This window comes from Musa acuminata, chromosome BXJ2-3 (genome assembly GCF_036884655.1).
Source record: "Musa acuminata AAA Group cultivar baxijiao chromosome BXJ2-3, Cavendish_Baxijiao_AAA, whole genome shotgun sequence".
NCBI classification, from domain to species: Eukaryota; Viridiplantae; Streptophyta; class Magnoliopsida; order Zingiberales; family Musaceae; genus Musa; species Musa acuminata.
Window position 1 is genome coordinate 40,811,986 of NC_088340.1, and position 15,977 is coordinate 40,827,962.

Below are 15,977 nucleotides of genomic sequence, written 5' to 3' on the forward strand. Positions count from 1 at the left end.
GTTAGTGTTTTTTTTATATAATAGAAAATAAAAAATAAAAGCTTGCAAGAAGTTATTTTTTTATAGTGATTATTAGTGTTGTAACGATCATTAGTTTCATAATATTTACTAGTTTGTAGAGAGAATATTTGGTCAATTATCAACATATTTGGGTTGGTGAGTGGTCATCTTCATATCGATTAGGCTTCGGGCGTTAGAGCTTTACAATATTAAATAGTTGGTTGATGAAATATTTAATCATTTATTAGCATGTTGGGTTGGTGCTTTGTCATATGTCTATTGATTAGACTCGATATTTAAGTCAGTCATATCATCTCCACCTCCAATCGTTCTTTAGTGTGAGATTCTATCCATCTAAGAACATAACGTTCACAAAAAGAATTAATTGATTGATTGATATATCTAAATATGTTTCTTTATTATGAAACTACGTGCGGAAGCATACACGATTAAAAAAAGGGATCACACGTCGAGGACAACTGTTGATGAGCTAAAAGGATGTCTTTCCGACCGGCGACGGAGAAGACGACATGTTGAGTGGGTGGAGACAGCGGTGATCGGTGCAGTTGCGACATCGACGTCAAGCGTGTAACACACTTTGACTTTATTACGAGGGCTCCTCTCATGCGTAGTGTTTCAGTGGACACGTCATCCTCTTTATTCTTATTTTGGGAGAACCAATTAGGTTAGGTTATTAAATTGGGGGGCTTTTCAAAGGAAATTTAAATTGTAATATGGTTTACTATGTCTTTGTTATTTTATAAAATGTTATTAAATGATTTATCGTCACTGGAATGAACCCTAAGAAGTCATTATTAAACTATCTTTGATATTAGACTTTTAATGTTAAGAAGTCATTATTAAACTATCTTTGATATTAGACTTTTAATGTTGAGTCGCAATTGATATTTGTCTAATATCTATTTATTTTTAATTGTACTACACAATGAGAGCTTATTTGTTTCGGAACATAATATTTATTTAAAAACTTTAATAGTTGTTATGTGATAGAGAATACTTTGACAATTGATCACTATCCAGATATTAGATGTTGATACGGAGGATGAGGGCCAAGTCCCCCCCTCCCCCCCACTCGCTAGTGATGTGAGGGTAATAATGACTTATCGATCCCTATGGATAATGGTCTATGGGAGGGTGTTCGAATTTATCCTATCGGTAACCATGGACAATGGTTCCCGAACGATCATTCAAACTTGTTCGTCCTTAGTCAACCTCCGTGGACGACAACCCATAGGAGGCTGTTTGGGCCTATCTCCCTTGTGAACAAAACACCAAAGAAATATTGTTATGACGGTTACAAGCAGTCCTCTCGATCGCTCAAGTATAAAAGTTGACCCTCGGTGCTTGCCCAAGGGACAGACCTCTTTTCAAAAAATCCATTCACACTATATACTATCCCAAAGCTAACCTAAGTATTAGAAGAGTCGGGTTGGGAAACTCCTTATGACATCGGTCTTTGTGTGGGAATGTTCTAAGAAGCTGGACTCCATCTCGACCCAAGACTATCTTAGATACTCAAAGTCTTCTCGAAGATTACCTTGGAGGCCTCGAAGCCCCACCAACTATCTCATAGGACGATCACGAGGGTTTTTCAAATGATCCCATATCTTTGGGTCAAGACCAAGTCATGTCGACTCACGATCAACGATACTCACCCTCATAACATTATGTGTTAAAAAAATGATTAAATGATAGCATCAAATATTTTTTTTTTCCTAATCGAATATGCCACTTGTAAGAGAAAGCTTTATTTACGACCATTGTTTTGAATTTTTTTTTCTTGAACATACACGATGCTTTGAATGATTTTGAATATACACATCATATTATATATATATATATATATATAACTCACTAATCGTAGCTCCTTGTATGGCTGTTTAGTCAGCACAAGAGGTGGGACCCAAACAATGTATTAACCACCTAATCATAGGGATCGTACCAAATCCACTTATATCATAAAATATTTCTTTGAGCTCAACTTACTATAAAGTCTACTAATTTACTATTACTTAGCCTAACTTATTATAAAGCTCACTAATTTATTATTATTAAGTTATTGTTCACTCGTGACTCCACTTTTCATCTCAGTCCTAACTTAAGCGTCAAAAAGATTCGATTGGACACCCCATCCGATTTTGATCGTCGTTCGTGTTTAGCACCTCAATGGACACTCGAGCCACCCTCTTGGTTATTTTCGGACTCATAGCACATGTGACTCAAAATCAAGTTGGCCGATAAAGATATCATCGACATCCACATCACCACACACAAAGATTTGAGAGCTTATGCATGCTTAACTTTTGATTTGTTCTTTTCGATTTCATAGTCGAAAAATCTTAATGATCGAAAACATCGAGACCAGTCGCTAACAAACTCCAATCGAAGAATTACGAAGAGAAGAGAAGAGAAGAGAAGATAAAAGGGATCAAATTACAGAATATTTGAAGGGTCTCTCCATCCAAACAATTGCACCGCAACGAGCGAAGAAGCTCAATGGACGAGGTAGGTAACGAAGAGCGCCAGAAGCATCAACACATAAGCAATTCCTTGATCGATGGCCTTCCCTGCACCACATGCACCGACGACGACGACAATTACTCCACCATCGACAGCAACAAGAGAAAAAAGAGAGCGTTTGCACTCACCATCAAACTTCCTTGAGCTGGTCATCGTCGAGGTTGCGATGTCTTGGCAAAGACAAGGGTGCAAGAGAACCGCGAGCAAAGCATAAGCAAAGAGGAGAGCGTGAATCTTCAGTGAAGCCATCGCGTCTATCTGCCTGCAGGAAGCGAGGAGAAAGGTTGGACTCGAGATGAAGAGGCCTTCGGCGTCGTACGGAGTATTTATAGGCCATCGTCTACATCGATAGGTTTGACTCGTGGTGGTATATATTTAGCGGACGTACAGCATACGTTGAGGTCTTCGGCAGTTGGAAGGTATTGATGTGGGCGGCTCGAGTCATTAATGGCAGAGAAGGAGAAGCCATTGGAGGAAGCGATCGGCCATTTCTGACGGAGTCATAGGTTTGATCCATGAAATTTCATGAATATTTATTATGACTGGTCAATTACGTCTTCGTTTACTACTCGTGAAATCAATCGAGTTCTTCCATAAAATAAAATGATGCACATGTGACGTCTCTGAAAAGATTTTATGACACTAACGACTCTCCAAGGGAATAAGCTTTGGTTGTACCACACGTTAGCTTAAGTCATGATCTTAGAGAACACAATATTTGATTTCTAAGTCAAAATTGGTTGTTCCATTGAAGTGTTGACTTCGAACCTATGGATGCTCTTTTTCATATAATGTGGTTTTAGGACCGTTACACTTGTAAATATGCATTGATGTCATGCATCGTCGACTTTGGTGGAGTCATATTACGTCGAATCCATGGGGTGTGTGGCGTGCAACGGTCATAATGTGATCGGTAATATTTGAGGCGCAATGCCACATCAATCATATATGATCAAAATATCAGACAATATCATTATTTTTTACTACATTATTATTTTCATAGTGTGGCTTTAGGATTATTACACATATATATTGATGTCACGCATCTTTAGCACGCCGAGACGTAATGTTGAGGTATCGATCACATAACACTAAAATCGACTAATAACTTGACACTAAGCAATTGGGTTTGCAGTAGCCGTTGAGCTTTAATATCGTCAAGCATTAACTACCTCTTTAAAATCGCAAACAACTGTATGCAGTTACTCAAAGTTATCAAGCTTTCATAAGTGACTAAACCATAGTGCAGAAAAAAATTGCATGCTAAACCAATATGTGAAAATGTTTTTCTTCCTAAAATGCAGAACAATTCATAGATAGAATTGGACATGTAAAAATTATGTCTAATTGCCTTCAAAACCATCGATCTCAACCATTTCTCTGTTTTGAATACAAAATGAGTTGACTTGACTATGGAAAGAGAATTAGCGTTCAACGAATTCCCATAGCATTTGGAACATAGCCACAGTGAAATGCATGTTTAGTGTTACAAAATTTAGCATGTCACACATTGCCTTTGGATACAGAGAAAAAATGATATTCCAAAATGAAAAGGTTGGAAGATGTTGCCAATATTATACACTTCAATTCGATGTTAGTCTATTTGAACATGAATTTCCACACTTCCCGTACATTTGAGGAGCCATCAGCAACTTCAGCAAGCAAACAGGCGGTCAATATACCTGGAAAGAAGTTGCAAAGAATTCTTAGTATAGATCAAACAAGATGACAAAGGATGCCGCTATTCGAATATTTATGCATGTCATCCACCCACATTACATTATATGCACATCAAGTACCTGTGATAATTAATTTCATAATATCTGCTACCTGAGACAGATAAAAAACAAATACTCCACACTCTTAACAATTGGAGAAGAGATTCTGCCGAAGCGTACATTACATCGACATGTAGATATACGTTGCAAACAAATTCTGACACAGATGCTTAATGTTTCTTATTTCTTTTTCTTTTCATGCTGGCATCTGCAGTAAATTGAACATAAATACTACAGATCGGGGCCTATCAACCAGCATAACCATGATCATGAAATGAAAACTTTTAGAGGACTGAGGCAAGGAAGAAAATGACAGCAGGATGAAAGAATGCAAGAACATGCTAAAATTCACAGTTTGAACAAAGCATAACTCACCATCTTCTTCGACCAGATTTACAAATTGTCTTGTACCACCACCAACGCCAAAATAGTGTTTCTTTCCTGCCATATAGACAACTCCAGATGGGCGGTGCATGCACTGCAATGTATATGATTCTCAGGAGATCATATCGATAGAACTACTTGGAAGCATGATCGACTGAATCTTTTTGAAGGAAAGGCACTAACCCTTTTAATAAGCTCATAGAGACAATGAAGGGAGGACAGTGCATACACAGTTTCTGCCATCAGAATAACATCATAGCCATCACATGACTTTTCCTCTAAACCACCATTTGTTGCTTTTCGTTGGTCAGCGCTACAAACATAGGGGAGCAGCTGATGAATTTCATTCCAATCACCAGCAAAAAAACGAACGTCAGCGGTGATGTTGGTTGATGTCTTGCTTGTAAGCAGTGGCTGTTGTTGGTTCAACTCTTTCTTTAGGTTCACTGTCACATTTGGTATGGTTAGACTACGAAGCACCTCAGCATTGAAATCTTGGAAGTGGATAACTGCTGCACCCTGAAATACTAAAAAGTTGAGAAATTGCAACAGATAACATAGGTATCATAGCTGCTGAGGCAGAGAGCATACCTTGAGGCCTGCAAAGATCCCTGGTAGGCCATGACCACATCCAAGCTGAAAGATGACCCAAGGATTACCGGCAAACGTGAAACAAATGGTTAAACGTACTTATTAGCATAACTACAACAAAGTACTGCGCCCACCCAAGAACAAACTGTCATGGTTTTCACAATTTTGAGGCCAGGAAAAAGTATATCTATTTGCATTAATGAAGAACAGGCAACCAATACGAAAATTTGACCCGATACCAACAATAGAAACAACTCAAGAATAAGAAAGACAAACTGTAAAATTCAAAACACATTAACTACTTTCTTGCACTAATCATAAAATCTCCCGGTAACTAAAAGGCAGATAAATGAACATTAAGTGTGAATGTTTAAAACACTCAAGAGATTGGTTGGTATCTGAGAAACAACAAAGTTGTTCAATATAATATTATAAACCAAAGACAGTGATATCAGAAGTGACTCTTTCGTCCACAGAAAATGAGGAACATGTTATTGCTAATATCGGGCAATCCAGTTATGCATGCCACTCATAGACTACCAACAAACCATCACCTTTGATACCCAAAGAACTTCCATTATGGATGTCATAATTTCTATAGAAACTTATCAGGAAACGTTGAAAAAAAAGAACTGTTATCTGCACCTGCTTTATAGGAACCTTCTGACATTGAATATTTTCATTCTGATATGTGTCTATTAACATCAACTAGAATGATTTAATACAGATGCTAGTAGCCAACCGATGCCTCAGCATGAAACCAGGCACATGCATGTGTTTATTAAGTAAGCTGTTATGTGTTAATTGTAATGATAAGTGTACCAAGACATCAGCATTTCCTTCGGAAAGCACAAGAAATAGTGATGGTTATGAGGCAAATAGTTCCCGAAAACAAATGGAACTAAGCATGCACATCGGTATCGGTTCAAAGGAAAAAAACTCAAACCTAATGCAACATAATTGATTGCAAGACAATGAGTCCCTAATTACCATGGCATATTACATTCTAGAGAGCACAAATATCACCTGGGGATCAAGCAACCGACCTCTAAAACTCGCTTTCCACTGAGCATCAGCACGCCTTCTTCAATCTCCGAATGCAATTTTTTGACAAGGTCAAGTGAGCCTTCCCACAGCTTCAGCCCCCCTGGCAAGAGCAGTAAAACCAATTTCTCTCTTAGCCACATCCTTGATTCCATTTAGCCAACATCAGCAAGTAGAAGGAAGAAGAGCAAAGGGAAAACGGTTGCACCTTCATACTTTCCTGGGACCAAATCCGAGTTGGCCACTCCGAACACATCAAAAGTGCTAACTCTTCCCTACAAGAGGATCAAAGACAGGAAGTTAAAGCAAATAAAAAGATGGAAAATGCTTGATATGCGCAGTGAAAACGATTACCTTAAGAAGGGTAAGGCCGTCGTCGATGACGATAGGCTCTACCTTCGATTTCGGCTCCGACGATTCCTGGAAGGAAAAAAATGAAGGATTTTTTTAGGGGAAAAACATCGGGTTATAGAGAGGTCGAGAGATGAGGCAGAGAGAGTTACCTCCTCGCAGGGGAGCACTTCCACGGCAGGTGGCGGTGGAGGAAGGGGGTCATTGGAAGGAGCAGGTGGCCCAAATCCAAGGCTGGAAAGAGAGAAGCGAGGGTACGATTGCTGCGGGAGAAGAGTCGCAGTGAAGTAAAACAGAGAGATCAAGAAAGGTGGGAGAAGGGAAAGGTAAGGAGTAAAAGAGACGATGACAGAAGTGTGAGAGGGGCACTACCTCCGCCTTGGCGGGGTTCGGGACGTTGCTCTTCTGCATGGCGGATTCTGAGCGACGAAGAGAGCGACGAGGGAGGAGGGACGGTGACGGCGGCGGCGAATGGGATCGCGTAGTGGCCGAGGGAGACGGTCTTCACTAAGGGTCGGGTCGGGTGACCTTTAAATGATCCAATAAAGTCCAATTCGGGCCCAACCCAAAGTCTTGCGTTCTGTTTGCTTCTATCTACTTCGCGTTCGGGTTGTTGTGAAGCCGATGGGACAGAGACAGGTTAGCGGAAGAGGGTAGAGAGCGGTTCTCTTATCTCTCTCTCTCTCTCCCTCTCCCACCCCCCGCGCCCGCCCCTCTTTGTGTGGCTTCCTAGGGTTTCGTCTTCGATCGATCCGTCCTGTCGATCGCGGTCTTCCCGGAATCGATGGCGAGGAAGCGGAAAACGGAGGCGACGCGACTCGATGAGGTGGATCGCACGCTGTATTCGACCTTCTGCAGCGCCGCCAACTCGCTCTCGCAGCTGTACACGCAGGCCATGAACCAGCAGAAGATATCCTTCCAGGCCGGGGAGCGCCATGCCCTGGTTAGGTCCTCTCTTTGCCGCGCCCACCCCACCCCACCAACCCCCCCACCAACCCCCCCCCCCCTTTCTCCCATCCTTATCTATTTCCAAGGCTTCGTCGTTTGTTGCTTTGTTTTCCTTGTTTTGAAGTCGACGATTAGTTTTATGGCTTCTTATTCTTTCTTGCATATAATCATATGATGCAGGACTAATTACATATTATCCCTGTAGTTAGTTATGTTTAGCGTTTGGATCCTCATACTTTCTTATACTTTAAAAAATTATATTGACATCTTTATAGTTGCTAAAGTGAAACATCTAAGTCTAGTTCTATTTACCCTAGCTATAATAATTTTACCAACGGAAACACGAAAATAAAAGATAAAAATATAATTTTAATATTTGGTGGTAGACGGTAACGTTGCTAGCGTTAACTCCAACGCAGTTGCCTGGCCACCTTCGACGACAACAAGGTTTGCTCTCATCGCGACGCCACCCGCCTTCACGAGAAGCGCACTGTCCACTTCATCGTCGCTTGTCCCGCGTTGCTCTGCATCTGTGTCGATGTTAACGCAGTTGTCGAGTGATATATGCTTCAATGCTGATGCATGACAACAGTGATGGCGTCGACGCAGATGGTGGTGGTCGTTGTGACGTCTACAGCGAAGATGGTGGCTGCCTCATCGCTGACCCGTTGGGCGAATCCTAGCCTCGACCCAAAGCTGGGGTCGTTGGAGCTCCTGCTATGTTAGTTTTGGCACCACCTCTCGATGATCTACCCTTTTGTTGCTCTACATTTGCGTCGGTGTTGACGCAGTTGCTGAGCGGCGAAATGGTTGCTCGACAAAAGGTGGTGCCATAATTGATGCTACAACGGGGGAAGCGGCAAGAGCTTCAGCGACCCCAGCTTCGGGTTGGATTCGCCCAACAGGTCAGCGGCGAGGTGGCCATCATCTTCGCTATAGACGTCGCGATGACCACCACCATTTGTGTTGACGCCGATGTAGTTACTGCTTGGCAACCGCGTCAGCATCAACGCAGATGTAGAGCAACGCGAGATGGACAACAATGAGGTCAGCGGCACGCTCCTCGTGGAGGCGGGTGGTGTCACGGGTGAGAGCGGACCTTATCGTCGTCGGAGGTTGCCAAGCAACTTCATCGGCATTGACGTCAATGCCAACGACGTCGCCGTCCACCATTGAACGTTAAAATTACCTAGTTGCCCTTTTTTTTTCGTGTTTTCGTTAGTAAAACTGACGTTAGGGTAAATGGATCTAAATGTTTCATTTTTGTAACTATAGAGATGTCAATGTAATTTTTTAAAGTGTAGGGACCGAGACGCTTAAGGTAGCCAACTACAGGGGGTAATATGTAATTAGCCCTTTGATACAGTAGTGTTTTGATGTTGCAATACACTAATAGATTGATTTTGGTGTCAACACACATTACAATAAATGCACACGATAACTATTAAGTTATTCAACGATTTGGCAACCTATACATGCTTAACTTTTAATTTGTTCTTTTCAATTTTATAGTTGACAAATCCTAATGATTGAAAACTTTTGAGGCCAGTTGCTAAGAAACTTCAATTAGAGGGTGATGAAATTAAGTACCAAGAGAAGATAAAGGTATCAAATTACAAAGCTTTTTCAGGTTGATTTCAGTGAACAAAATTTTATATTTTAAAGGATTTCAAAATGAGCATATGCCTCGAGTTTTGAACTAGAAGTTGTGATGTATTTAAGCATTTGGCAGTTCATGCTCCTTCACTGTCATGTTATGTGTGATTATAGTCATTTATCACCATCGGTCAAGATGCACCTCTTGTTAGTGTTAACTAGACGCCCTATGATGGTTTTGCATTTTTCCCGAAGTTGTTTAGTTGTTGAGTTGATTAATAGGTCGCTTGTATCATTCATTAACATGTTAGGCAAAATTTCACATATCCCTTGGGAATGGGTGTTTCTGAAATTTTCCTTTGTATATCAAAATTAAGTGTTCATTTGTTGCTAAAAAATTACTTAAATATTTCTTGTCAGGGCACCTTGTTTCATTATCTCAAGGTCTTGATTCAAGATATCCGCATATTAAATTACCTCCAAGTTGTCATAATATAAACCAACATTTTATATAGTGATTAGTCTTGTAACCATTTACTGTAATGCAGTCATCGATTAAGATCCTTTCTTGATAGTATGTCTAAGAAGGTCAACTCCATCCAGAGGGCAAAGGACATAACAATCAAGCTAGTCATGATGTTGTGATGGATGCTTTGCATGATCGAGTCGCAAGAGGTCTGAGCATTGAATTCTAGCACCAGATTATGGGGTTATGAAATTGGATTTGGTGGATCAAGGTGATCTCAATGATGAGATTTGCGTAACTAAAGAGACATGATTCAGGCTAAAGTTTCATATACTTAGGGTGTCAAAATAAGATATTTTTCTTAATCAAAGAGTGAAGAGGATGTTTTTAGCTTCTATCAATTAAAAAAGATGGTATTGGCTGGTTAATTGACCTTATGAAGGACATGCATCGAGTCCAGGTACACATTACTTCTACCAAGCAAAAAGGATGTTCTTGCCTTCTTGGCTGGTAGATTTACCTTAGGAAGCACATGCTTCAAATGCAGATACATTATTATCCTCTTTTTTCTTCTTGTAATGTTTACTTATTTTTTGTCTTTTTTTTTTTTTTTTTTTTCTCTTGTATCATCTTTTTCCATATAATCTATTGGCATTCTTTGGTGCTGGTGGACCGATTAGTATCATCTTTATGTCCCACTTTCGGCCAACCCCACACCAGATGGCGGTCCCTCTTTTGTGTATACCAGTGGGAACGATGTTTGAGTTTTTTTCTGTGTCCTTGATATTGCCTTCTCTATTTGAAGTCTTATGTAACTCCTCTGAATTTGATGTCTTAACTACTTGTGTACTTCTTTTTTGTTGTATGTTATGCAGGAGAAGCTTTATGAATGGATCTTGAGAAAACACGAGGAAGGGGGACGGGTTACAGTTGCTGATATAGTTACCCATATGCAGGTTCTATTATATTGATTGTTTTCTCTTTTATATACATCTTTTTTTCCATTTTGTTTCTCTATATTATTTGCATCAGCAACATCAAGAATTATCTTCTTGTTCCTTTTTGTTTTTATATATTCAAATTTGTAATTTAGTGCATACTTTGATTATGTTTAAGATTGCAATTTGATGTACATTAGCTCCTTTCTCATAATAGGACTTGGACTCTCTGTTTCATTGTTTTATTACCAAAATAGATGCTGGTTTTTCATTGACATGAACTTTTTGTGAACTAATATATGCTCTTTGCTATGCTTGTCAATATAAAAATGTATCTAGCTTCTTTCCTATATGTCGTGCATAATTACACCATCTGTTGCTTTTGAACTGACTTATGAAATCAATTTTGTTCTTTCATAAACGAGCCTTTTGGGTTGATTTCAGAGAACAGAAATTTTATATTTTAAAGGATTCATAAATGAGCATATGCCTTGAGTTTTGAAGTGGAAGTTGTGCTGTATTTAAGTATTTGGCAGTTCATTCTCCTTCACTGTGTGTGATTATAGTCAGTCATTTATCACCATTGTTCAATATGCACCTCTTGTTAGTGTTAACTTGAAGCCCTATGATGGTTTTGCATTATTCCCAAAGTTGTTTAATCCTTGAGTTGATTAATAGGTTGCTTATATTATTCACTAACATGTTAGGCAAAATTTCACATATATCGCTTGAAAAATTGGTGTTTTTGAATTTATCCTCTGAAATATTAAAATAAAGCGTTCATTGGTGCTAAAAAAACTCAAAAATTACTTAAATATTTCTTGTCAGGGCGGCTTATTTCACTATCTCAAGGGCACGATTCAAGTTATCCAGCCATCTGAAGGATCACAGATTAAATTAGCTCCAAGTCATCATAATATAACCCAACATTTTCTTGATGTTAGATATTATCCTGCATGAAATTTTTTCTGTGCTCAATATGTGTGTGTGAATTGGAGTGCGATACCTAGGCGATTTTACTGAAGTGATAGATATATGTTTGTTGGGATCTTTTAATTAGTAGCAAAATCAGGTCATTTGTGGGTTTTATGTTTCAAAATTTCTTTATAGCTACATTAGTAACTGGCAGAGGTTTTGGGAGTTTGCTTATTTGATACAAGTAGCAATACTACTAAATTTTTTTATGCTCAACAACCACATTATCTTGCCGTAAGCAGTTCCCTTTTTATTCCTTTTCTCACACTACAGTGAAATGAAACATGTATATATACCCTCAGTGCTGTCTATATCTAATTTTAGCAATATAAATTACAAAGAATACCTAATTTGTTTACTTGGTACTTATTTTCTCAGAGTGAGATGGATTATGCTGGAGAAGATGCATTAGTCTCCCCAAGATCACCATTCCAACATCAATCAACAATGCATGTTACAAACTCTGGCATCCAACCAACGTCTGGTATATTCGGGCAGCCAACAGTCGGACTTGCCCCTCGGAGCGGTCACTCTGATCAAGCCAAAAACTCTGTTTTCTCAAATGCTCTTTCCAGCCCTGTACGCAGGAGCCTTCAGCCATATCATTTTGCTCAGGGAGGTGGGTTTTATGGAAATGGTGTCCTCCCAACTGGGAATGCAGGATCTAGGAACCACCATGATCCAAATGAAAACCGTGGTACAAATTCTCTCGGTTCCAATGAATCATCCATGGACATTCACACCGATAGCCGGCCTCATGAATCTTATTGACAACTCTACCAACCTCATGCATATCTAGTTCAACCACTGCAGCCTCAAATCTCTGATCTGCAACTTCCAAGTAAGATATATCAATAAGGGCTGAGTTCTGAAGATGAACTCTCCGCCTGTCTTGCTACACGATGCATCTGGCAATTGGTGCTGTCTATATTATAAATCGTGTGCCATTATTTGCTCGTTACTCTATTGATCTAGTCATCTTTTTCTTTTCTTTTCTTTTCTTTTCTTTTCTTTTTGTTTTGAATGGACTCGCTATATATGTTGTCATGTGTGAGATTTATTTTTGAGTCTGGTAATTGCTTTGTACATGAATGGGAGATTCATGTACAAGATGGATGTATGTTGTTAATAATTGATGGCTTGCTATTTCACTTTAGCATTCTGAAGTTGGAGTGTGTTACTATTGGTACACTTTTGCGTACACACTTTCGGGTAGACCATAGACTCTTTCCTCTTCATAATTGTAGTTTATGCTAATAATAAACATAGGGTTTTTTTATATATCTAGGTTGAATTTTTTTAAAATAATTTATCTTTGATAAATTCTTGTTAAGTTTCTCAATTTTAAAATTTTTTAAGGAGTATTTATATAAAATAATCATTTTGCCATTAATCTGTCTTCATTTTTCATCACTTTCCTTTTCCATTGTGAATCGATTATCTTCTTTTACCCCTGTTTAGTGGGCAATTACGATGACATTATCGAACCCTTCATAACATGTGAGGGCGTCCCCTCTTTCCTCGTGAGAGGGTGGTGAGGGTTGTCATCGTCTTCATAAATCTCGTTGAACCTAAAAAGTGCTTTGTGAGAGTTTTTGAAAATTAAAGTGCTCTAATGAAAATTTCTCAAAAATAAAAACTTTTTTCAAGAATTTACTTTTCAAAATTTGTCAATAATATATTTATCTCAACAAAATTTAATATATATATGCCTAGTAATATTTAGATTGTGATTTTTATCAATATATAAAGGCTCCAGTTATCTTATGGTATGGGACCCGTCGACAGCCCGATCAAAAACGAGCGAATCACGTGCGTGGAATGATCGTGGCCATTCGATCGCGCCACAACTGATGATGGTGAATCCACCGTGTCATCTAGGGCATTTTTGTCAAAAAAGCCACGCCGCGCCGATTCACTGAAGCCGCTCCATTCCCGCTCCCAAAGGAGGGCGGCAAACTCCAACCGAAAACAATGGTGGTTCGCTCAAACCAACAAAACCCTCCTCCGGCCTTGCTTCCCTTCCCCCATTAAATCTCCCTCCCCAACCCCATTCATCCCTTGAGATCCGTCCGAGAAACCCACTTGGAGTCTCTCCTTCCAGCTTTCAGGGCACCATCCCGGTCCCATGGTCCCCCCCGGAGTCATGGCCTGGGCGGCCTTCATCGTCCTCGTCGTCTCCGCGGCGGTGCTCCCCTCTCCTGCAACCGCCGATGGCGTCGGCGTCAACTGGGGCACCATGATGTCCCACCCGATGCTTCCGACCACGGTGGTCCAGATGCTCAAGGACAACGGGATCAGGAAGGTGAAGCTGTTCGACGCCGACCCCTGGACCGTGGGCGCCCTCGCCGGGACCGCCATCGAGGTCATGCTCGCCATCCCTAATGACCAGCTCCAGCGCATGTGCAAGCACAAGCACGCCGCCGAGTGGGTGAAGGAGAACGTCACCCAATACGACCATGAAGGCGGTGTTCATATCAAGTAATTGCGAGCAAGTTGACTGTTTTTGTGCTTGTGTGTGAGATTGTGCTCAAGATCGTCTTTCTTATCGAACATCACAAACTGTTCGATCAAAGGCCTGCCGTCAAGCGCTAATGTTCCTTGCAATTTATGACCGTATACAGGTATGTGGCTGTCGGGAACGAGCCCTTTCTCAAGAGTTACAATGGCTCCTTCATCAACTCCACATTCCCTGCGCTCAAAAACGTCCAAAGTGCTCTCGACGAGGCCGGAGTCGGTGACCGGATCAAGGCCGTCGTGCCCTTGAACGCAGACGTCTACTTCTCCCCTGCCAATGACCCTGTTCCATCCGCAGGAAGCTTCCGCAAGGACATCGAGGAGCTAATGGTCGACATCGTCCGCTTCCTCAACTCCAACGGCGCGCCTTTTGTGGTCAACATTTACCCGTTCCTTAGCCTCAACCAAAACCCCAACTTCCCCGTCGAGTTTGCTTTCTTCGACGGCGGAAGCCAGCCGGTCAACGACAAAGGGGCCCAGTACACGAATGTGTTCGACGCGAACTACGACACCCTGGTTTGGTCCGTGAAGAAGGCGGGTGTGCCGGACATGAAGATCACGATCGGGGAGATTGGGTGGCCAACCGACGGCGTCAAGAACGCAAACGTAGACTACGCCAAGAGGTTCTTTGATGGGTTCTCGAGGAAGATGGCAAAGAAGGAGGGCACGCCGCTGCGGCCCGGGCCACTCGACTTCTACCTGTTCGGCTTGCTCGACGAGGACATGAAGAGCGTGCTTCCGGGGAACTTCGAGCGCCACTGGGGCATCTTCACGTTCGACGGGAAGCCCAAGTTCCCGATGGACTTATCGGGCAAGGGGAAAGACGAGTACCTGGTCGGCGCCAAGGGAGTGCAGCACCTACCGGCGCAGTGGTGCGTGCTGAACGTGGAGGATCGCGGCAACTTCAGATCGATACCTTCGAGCGTGAACTATGCCTGTGCCAACGCCGACTGCACGGCGTTGGGGTATGGCTCCTCGTGCAATGGGCTGAGCTCCGACGGCAACGTCTCCTACGCATTCAACAGCTACTTCCAGACCATGGATCAGGACGTCAGGGCGTGCAACTTCGATGGGTTAGCGACGATCGTGACCACAAACATGTCGACGGGGAGCTGCCTGTTCCCGGTGCAGATACTTAGCAACGCACAAAAGACAGCAGCGCTGAGCTTGATGACCTTGCTGATGACAGTGGCTGCAGCGGGGCTTGCATAGAAGAGGGGAGCCATCGATCCATCTTTACCTCGCAAACAAGAGCACAGGAGCTTGATGGGTTAAGTTGCTGGAGATATGAAGCCCGAGGTACACTCGAACTGTCCTGCCATTTTTGACTCTCTGTCATCCAAAAAGCTGGAGATCAGAGTCCTTTACCTTCGAAATCGGTGGAGGACATATTTCTCGATGCCTCCAACCCGAATCTCAACGAATTTTAATGCATACTTTGGGTAATTCCGTGAAACACAACTCTCTTCTGATGGGAAATTGTTCCAATTTTTATCTCGAAATCTAACAATTTAAAGCAAAGGCATTTAATTTCAATTTGATTATTCATAGAAATATCTTAGGATACTTTCCATAAAAACACATAATTTCCTACTTTTTAAATTCGATTCTATTATTCCATTAGTCGAAGGTGCTAAAGAAGAATATATTGTTGTTGCCCTCACCAATGTTCCATTTCCTTTAGGTACATAGAACCTTTTAACCACGCATAGAACATTAGGTTAGTTCATAGTAGTAAACAAAATGGGAATAGGATTAGTTATTACAAATATGACTTGCAGTGACCTCGATTTGTAAATCAACGTATATGCCACATTGAGCCTCTTTTACTTACTAAATGTTCAGTAA

The 15,977-nt window shown here is 41.2% G+C and overlaps 3 protein-coding genes across 3 annotated transcripts; 2 read left to right on the top strand and 1 right to left on the bottom strand.

Moving 5' to 3' along the window:
- Positions 1-3,954: 3,954 nt before the first annotated feature.
- Positions 3,955-7,200, bottom strand: LOC103978736 (uncharacterized). Its single transcript, XM_009394643.3, has 9 exons — positions 7,062-7,200; positions 6,842-6,952; positions 6,693-6,758; positions 6,547-6,613; positions 6,341-6,441; positions 5,295-5,339; positions 4,887-5,222; positions 4,695-4,797; positions 3,955-4,223 (listed from the first exon to the last, which is right to left on the bottom strand). Exons 1-9 carry the CDS (start codon positions 7,098-7,100, stop codon positions 4,141-4,143), a joined length of 951 nt encoding a protein of 316 aa, XP_009392918.2. The 5' UTR covers positions 7,101-7,200; the 3' UTR covers positions 3,955-4,140.
- A 273-nt stretch (positions 7,201-7,473) lies between these two features.
- On the top strand, positions 7,474-12,768 carry LOC135608290 (uncharacterized). Its single transcript, XM_065100993.1, has 3 exons — positions 7,474-7,632; positions 10,575-10,655; positions 11,991-12,768. Exons 1-3 carry the CDS (start codon positions 7,474-7,476, stop codon positions 12,381-12,383), a joined length of 633 nt encoding a protein of 210 aa, XP_064957065.1. The 3' UTR covers positions 12,384-12,768.
- A 608-nt stretch (positions 12,769-13,376) lies between these two features.
- On the top strand, positions 13,377-15,405 carry LOC135608291 (glucan endo-1,3-beta-glucosidase 8-like). The gene is made up of 2 exons (XM_065100994.1): positions 13,377-14,093; positions 14,237-15,405. The coding sequence occupies exons 1-2, from the start codon at positions 13,741-13,743 to the stop codon at positions 15,339-15,341; spliced, it is 1,458 nt and encodes a 485-aa protein (XP_064957066.1). The 5' UTR covers positions 13,377-13,740; the 3' UTR covers positions 15,342-15,405.
- The last annotated feature ends 572 nt before the right edge of the window (positions 15,406-15,977 follow it).